At 49.6% G+C, this 7,500-nt stretch overlaps 1 protein-coding gene across 2 annotated transcripts in view; it reads left to right on the top strand.

Moving 5' to 3' along the window:
• The window catches only part of LOC307026582 (histone-lysine N-methyltransferase 2C-like), a 96,867-nt gene that overhangs the window by 28,342 nt on the left and 61,025 nt on the right, over window positions 1-7,500 (top strand). For both annotated transcript variants that reach the window (XM_079662099.1, XM_079662098.1), the window contains exons 24-34: window positions 238-419; window positions 1,040-1,204; window positions 1,466-1,575; window positions 1,846-1,908; window positions 2,009-2,111; window positions 3,498-3,592; window positions 3,687-3,809; window positions 6,683-6,787; window positions 6,888-6,997; window positions 7,097-7,289; window positions 7,457-7,500. The exon at window positions 7,457-7,500 is cut by the window's right edge and continues 34 nt beyond it. In XM_079662099.1, the coding sequence (XP_079518225.1) occupies window positions 238-419; window positions 1,040-1,204; window positions 1,466-1,575; window positions 1,846-1,908; window positions 2,009-2,111; window positions 3,498-3,592; window positions 3,687-3,809; window positions 6,683-6,787; window positions 6,888-6,997; window positions 7,097-7,289; window positions 7,457-7,500 (1,293 nt within the window). The remainder of the gene's footprint in view (window positions 1-237; window positions 420-1,039; window positions 1,205-1,465; window positions 1,576-1,845; window positions 1,909-2,008; window positions 2,112-3,497; window positions 3,593-3,686; window positions 3,810-6,682; window positions 6,788-6,887; window positions 6,998-7,096; window positions 7,290-7,456) is intronic.

Genomic DNA, 7,500 nt, shown 5'->3' with positions numbered 1-7,500 from the left:
ATGTGTGTAGTTCTACTTGAGTAAAGGATGTGTGTACTTCTACTTGAGTAAAGGATGTGTGTACTTCTACTTGAGTACAGGATGTGTGTACTTCTACTTGAGTAAAGGATGTGTGTACTTCTACTTGAGTACAGGATGTGTGTACTTCTACTTGAGTAAAGGATGTGTGTACTTCTACTTGAGTACAGGATGTGTGTACTTCTACTTGAGTACAGGATGTGTGTACTTTTCCCCCAGATAACTCGGGTGGTTCTGACCAAAGGGTGGCGCTGTCTGGAGTGCACGGTGTGTGAGGCGTGTGGCGAGGCGAGCGACCCGGGGCGCCTCCTGCTGTGCGACGACTGCGACATCAGCTACCACACGTACTGCCTGGACCCCCCGCTGGGCACCGTGCCCAAAGGAGCCTGGAAGTGCAAGTGGTGGGTGCAGCTGTCAATCAATGCAGCTGTCAATAAATACAACTGTCAATCAATGCAGCTGTCAATCAATACAGCTGTCAATCAATACAGCTGTCAATCAATGCAGCTGTCAATAAATACAACTGTCAATCAATACAGCTGTCAATCAATGCAGCTGTCAATAAATACAACTGTCAATCAATGCAGCTGTCAATCAATACAGCTGTCAATCAATACAGCTGTCAATCAATGCAGCTGTCAATCAATACAGCTGTCAATCAATGCAGCTGTCAATCAATACAGCTGTCAATCAATGCAGCTGTCAATCAATACAGCTGTCAATCAATGCAGCTGTCAATCAATACAGCTGTCAATCAATGCAGCTGTCAATCAATACAGCTGTCAATCAATGCAGCTGTCAATCAATACAGCTGTCAATCAATACAGCTGTCAATCAATACAGCTGTCAATCAATACAGCTGTCAATACAAAAAAAAGACAAAATAATTGTGCCTTTAGTTAAGTTATTTTACCTTTTTCAGGTGTGTGTGTTCTCTCTAACAGCGTGTGTGTGTGTTCTCTCCTCAGGTGTGTGTGCAGTGTGGCTCCTCTCTAACAGTGTGTGTGTGTTCTCTCCTCAGGTGTGTGTGGTGTGTGCAGTGTGGCTCCTCCTCCCCCGGGCTGCACTGTGATTGGCAGAATAACTTCAGTCTGTGTGGACCCTGCTCCAGTCTGAGGAACTGCCCTCTGTGTCAGAGACTCTATCACCAGGACGACCTCATCCTGCAGTGCAGCCAGTGTGACCGGTAACACACACACACACACACACACATGCTCACACACACGCTCACACACACGCACGCACGCACGCACACACGCACGCACACACACACACACAATCACGTTACTATGTCCGTTATACCTAAAGCTTTAGGAAATTCTTTAGAGAAGCTGATAAATGATCCATGGACAAAGTTTTGTTATGTTTAATAAAGTAATAAAGAAAGTCAAATACAATTGAAATCGATCTTGTGTGTGTGTGTGTGTGTGTGTGTGTGTGTGTGTAGGTGGGTGCACTCTGTGTGTCAGGGTCTTCACTCTGAAGAAGACGTGGAAATCGCCGCTGACGAAGGCTTCGAATGTTCGCTGTGCAGGACTCACGGCCGCGGATCCTTCGGTGAGGATTTAGATTAGTTTTTATTGTAGTTTTGGTTTATCAGAATGATTCAGTGTATTACTTTTATATATTACATTTAAATTGAATCTGTTTCTACAATACATTTGAATTTATATCTTGTGTGTGTGTGTGTGTGTGTGTGTGTGTGTGTGTGTGTGTGTGTGTGTGTGTGTGTGTGTGTGTGTGTGTGTGTGTGTGTGTGTGTGTGTGTGTGTGTGTGTGTGTGTGTGTGTGTGTGTGTGTGTGTGTGTGTGTGTGTGTGTGTTTCAGGGAAGTTAGAGAGTTTTGAAACTCCCTGCTTGACTCAGATCATCTCCAGGATCAGAGAACCTGGTCAGTACATTTATTATAAACAACATATTTTAAAGCTATGAACTATGTCTGATATTAAGTGTGTGTGTGTGTGTGTGTGTGTGTGTGTGTGTGTGTGTAGAGAGGAAGACGTACTCTCAGGACGGAGTGTGTCTCACAGAGTCCGGTCTGTCTCACCTGCAGTCTCTGGTGGAGCCGCTCACCTCCCCCCGCAGGTACACCAGGTGATCCTCTTTCTGCTCCATAACTCTGATCACTGTTCAAAGGAATGCTCACGTTCAGATCGATGTATTTTAATAAATGTTAACTTGGCCCACTACGTGACTATTTGTGTTCCAACCACTGCCTTACCTTACCTCACTACCTTACCTCACCTCACTACCTTACCTCACCTCACTGCCTCACCTCACTACCTCACCTCACTTCCTTACCTTACCTTACCTTACCTCACTTCACTACCTTACCTTACCTCACTACCTCACCTCACTACCTTACCTCACCTCACTACCTTACCTCACTACCTTACCTCACCTCACTACCTTACCTTACCTCACTACCTCACCTCACTACCTTACCTCACCTCACTACCTTACCTCACTTCACTACCTTACCTTACCTCACTACCTCACCTCACTACCTTACCTCACCTCACTACCTTACCTCACCTCACTACCTTACCTTACCTTACCTCACCTCACTTCACTTCACTACCTCACCTCACTACCTTACCTCACCTCACTACCTTACCTTACCTTACCTCACCTCACTTCACTTCACTACCTTACCTTACCTCACTACCTCACCTCACTACCTCACCTCACTTCACTACCTTACCTTACCTCACCTCACCTCACTACCTCACCTCACCTCACTACCTCACCTCACTTCACTACCTTACCTTACCTCACTACCTCACCTCACTACCTCACCTTACCTCACCTCACCTCACTACCTCACCTCACTACCTCACCTCACCTCACTACCTTACCTCACCTCACGACCTCACCTCACCTCACTACCTTACCTCACCTCACCTCACTACCTTACCTCACCTCACGACCTCACCTCACCTCACTACCTTACCTCACCTCACCTCACTACCTTACTTCACCTCACTTCACTACCTTACCTTACCTCACTACCTCACCTCACTACCTCACCTCACTTCACTACCTTACCTCACCTCACCTCACTACCTCACCTCACCTCACTACCTCACCTCACCTCACTACCTTACCTCACCTCACGACCTCACCTCACCTCACTACTTACCTCACCTCACCTCACTACCTTACCTCACCTCACCTCACTACCTTACCTCACCTCACCACCTTACTTCACCTCACGACCTCACCTCACCTCACTACCTTACCTCACCTCACCTCACTACCTCACCTCACCTCACTACCTCACCTCACGACCTCACCTCACCTCACGACCTCACCTCACCTCACGACCTCACCTCACCTCACTACCTTACCTTACCTCACATCACATCACCTCACCTCACTACCTTACCTTATCTTACCTTATCTTACCTTACTACCTCACCTTGCCTTACTACCCTACCTTACCTGAGCCAGGTGTTTATCAGCTGTTTCCTCTCACAGGTGTAAACCCAAACTGAAGCTGAGGATCATCAATCAGAACAGTGTGTCCGTCATGCAGACCCCCGACCCCCCCACTGAGCACGACCCCAACAGAGGTCAGAGGTCAAACACACACTCACACACGTCCATCTTATAATGTACCTGTGGGGACCCTCTCTCTGACATTACGTGTCTCCGCTTCTCCTGTAGGTGAGCTCGAGTGTGAGATGAAATCCGACTCCTCCCCCGAGCGAGACCACGCCCACGACGATTATGCCACCAAGGAGGCGGAGCTTGCTGAAAAGAAGAGGAAGAGGAAACCCTACAGGCCAGGTGAGAGTAGGATAGAACACTTGCATCCACCTCCACCTGTCTCACCTCCACCTGTCTCTTTAACCTGTCTCACTTCCGCCTGTCTCTTTAACCTGTCTCACCTCCACCTGTCTCACCTCCACCTGTCTCTTTAACCTGTCTCACTTCCGCCTGTCTCTTTAACCTGTCTCACCTCCACCTGTCTCTTTAACCTGTCTCACTTCCGCCTGTCTCTTTAACCTGTCTCACCTCCACCTGTCTCACCTCCACCTGTCTTTTTAACCTGTCTAACTTCCGCCTGTCTCTTTAACCTGTCTCTCCTCCACCTGTCTCACCTCCACCTGTTTTTTAACCTGTCTCACCTCCACCTGTCTCACCTCCACCTGTCTCTTTAACCTGTCTCACCTCCACCTGTCTCTTTAACCTGTCTCACCTCCACCTGTCTCACCTCCACCTGTCTTTTTAACCTGTCTCACCTCCACCTGTCTCACTTCCACCTGTCTCTTTTACCTGTCTCTTTACCTGTCTCACCTCCACCTGTCTCTTTTACCTGTCTCACCTCCAACTGTCTCGTTAACCTGTCTCTTTACCTGTCTCACCTCCACCTGTCTCGTTAACCTGTCTCTTTACCTGTCTCACCTCCACCTGTCTCTTTACCTGTCTCTTTTACCTGTCTCCCCTCCAACTGTCTCTTTACCTGTCTCTTTCACCTGTCTCCCCTCCAACTGTCTCTTTACCTGTCTCCCCTCTACCTGTCTCTTTACCTGTCTCCCCTCCACCTGTCTCTTTACCTGTCTCCCCTCCACCTGTCTCTTTACCTGTCTCACCTCCACCTGTCTCGTTAACCTGTCTCTTTACCTGTCTCACCTCCACCTGTCTCTTTACCTGTCTCTTTTACCTGTCTCCCCTCCAACTGTCTCTTTACCTGTCTCTTTCACCTGTCTCCCCTCCAACTGTCTCTTTACCTGTCTCCCCTCTACCTGTCTCTTTACCTGTCTCCCCTCCACCTGTCTCTTTACATGTCTCCCCTCCACCTGTCTCTTTACCTGTCTCACCTCCACCTGTCTCTTTACCTGTCTCCCCTCCACCTATCTCTTTACCTGTCTCACCTCCACCTGTCTCTTTACCTGTCTCACCTCCACCTGTCTCTTTACCTGTCTCACCTCCACCTGTCTCTTTACCTGTCTCACCTCCACCTGTCTCTTTACCTGTCTCACCTCCACCTGTCTCTTTACCTGTCTCATCTCCACCTGTCTCTTTACCTGTCTCACCTCCACCTGTCTCTTTACCTGTCTCTTTACCCGTCTCACCTCCACCTGTCTCACCTCCACCTGTCTCTTTACCCTTCTCACCTCCACCTGTCTCTTTACCTGTTTCAACTCCACCTGTCTCTTTAACTGTCTCTTTACCCGTCTCACCTCCACCTGTCTCCCCTCCACCTGTCTCTTTACCCTTCTCACCTCCACCTGTCTCCCCTCCACCTGTCTCTTTACCTGTCTCTTTACCCGTCTCCCCTCCACCTGTCTCTTTACCCTTCTCACCTCCACCTGTCTCCCCTCCACCTGTCTCTTTACCCTTCTCACCTCCACCTGTCTCTTTACCTGTTTCAACTCCACCTGTCTCACCTCCACCTGTCTCACCTCCACCTGTCTCTTTACCTGTCTCACCTCCACCTGTCTCTTTACCTGTCTCACCTCCACCTGTCTCTTTAACTGTCTCTTTACCCGTCTCACCTCCACCTGTCTCCCCTCCACCTGTCTCTTTACCCTTCTCACCTCCACCTGTCTCACCTCCACCTGTCTCTTTACCCTTCTCACCTCCACCTTTCTCCCCTCCACCTGTCTCTTTAACTGTCTCTTTACCCTTCTCACCTCCACCTTTCTCACCTCCACCTGTCTCTTTAACTGTCTCTTTACCCTTCTCACCTCCACCCTTCTCACCTCCACCTTTCTCCCCTCCACCTGTCTCTTTACCTGTCTCTTTACCCTTCTCACCTCCACCTGTCTCACCTCCACCTGTCTCTTTACCTGTCTCTTTACCCTTCTCACCTCCACCTTTCTCACCTCCACCTGTCTCTTTACCTGTTTCAACTCCACCTGTCTCACCTCCACCTGTCTCACCTCCACCTGTCTCTTTACCTGTCTCACCTCCACCTGTCTCTTTAACTGTCTCTTTACCTGTCTCACCTCCACCTGTCTCACCTCCACCTGTCTCTTTACCTGTCTCACCTCCACCTGTCTCTTTACCTGTCTCACCTCCACCTGTCTCTTTAACTGTCTCTTTACCCGTCTCACCTCCACCTGTCTCCCCTCCACCTGTCTCTTTACCCTTCTCACCTCCACCTGTCTCACCTCCACCTGTCTCTTTACCTGTCTCTTTACCCTTCTCACCTCCACCTGTCTCACCTCCACCTGTCTCTTTACCTGTCTCACCTCCACCTTTCTCCCCTCCACCTGTCTCTTTACCCTTCTCACCTCGACCTGTCTCCCCTCCACCTGTCTCTTTACCCGTCTCACCTCCACCTGTCTCTTTACCCTTCTCACCTCGACCTGTCTCCCCTCCACCTGTCTCTTTACCCGTCTCACCTCCACCTGTCTCTTTACCCTTCTCACCTCCACCTGTCTCCCCTCCACCTGTCTCTTTACCCGTCTCACCTCCACCTGTCTCTTTACCTGTCTCCCCTCCACCTGTCTCACCTCCACCTGTCTCTTTACCTGTCTCTTTACCCGTCTCCCCTCCACCTGTCTCTTTACCCTTCTCACCTCCACCTGTCTCCCCTCCACCTGTCTCTTTACCCGTCTCACCTCCACCTGTCTCTTTACCTGTCTCCCCTCCACCTGTCTCACCTCCACCTGTCTCTTTACCTGTCTCACCTCCACCTGTCTGTCCCTCAGGTATCGGGGGTTTCATGGTTCGTCAGCGTGGAGGAAAATCTGGTCCGAGCAGAATCAAGCTGTGCAGAAAAGATTCATCTGAGAGGCTTCCAGGGGGCGATGAAGGTGAGACACCTGTACCTGTAACACCTGTAGGAGAGAGAGAGAGAGAGAGAGAGAGATTATTATGGTCTGTCTAATATATATATTGACCCTCTGCTTAAAGACGTTTCCATGGAGACGGCACCGGCTGCTGACCAGAGCATGGAGAAGGTGAAGAAAAGGTATAGGAAGAAGAAGACGAAACTGGAGGAGGAGTTCCCTTCTTATCTCCAGGTAACACAAAGTTAACACACACACACACACACACTCTCACACTCACACTTACACACTCCATGAATCCCAGCGTTCTGATTGGCTGCTCCCCATGTGCAGGAGGCATTCTTCGGTCGGATTCTCCTGGATCAGAGTCGCCAAGTAGAAAGGAGGCCGGAGGCTGCAGGCGTCGGCCAATCAGGAGCTTCGACAGAAGTGAAAGGCCCTGCCCCCTTTATACAAGGCCCCGCCCCCTCCGGCCTGCCCCTCGCCGCCATGTTGACGAACCCAATCAAGAAGCAGGGATCGCTGCGTGAGTCTAAATACATTTTAAATCATATTAATGTCTTAATGGCGGGGTTTTAGGACTCATAATGCCGAATCATAACATTTGCATTTCCTTACTTTTCATCCGTGTATGATTTACATTATGACTCATGTGTGTGTTATCATGGTGTGTGTGTGTGTGTGATCATCCAGCCATGACTGAGGAAGCTCTGTTGGATCTTTCTGATGTTCTCAAC

The sequence above is a fragment of the Notothenia rossii genome (assembly GCF_949606895.1).
Source record: "Notothenia rossii genome assembly, chromosome: 12".
NCBI classification, from domain to species: Eukaryota; Metazoa; Chordata; class Actinopteri; order Perciformes; family Nototheniidae; genus Notothenia; species Notothenia rossii.
This window is presented reverse-complemented; position numbering and strand designations above follow the sequence as displayed.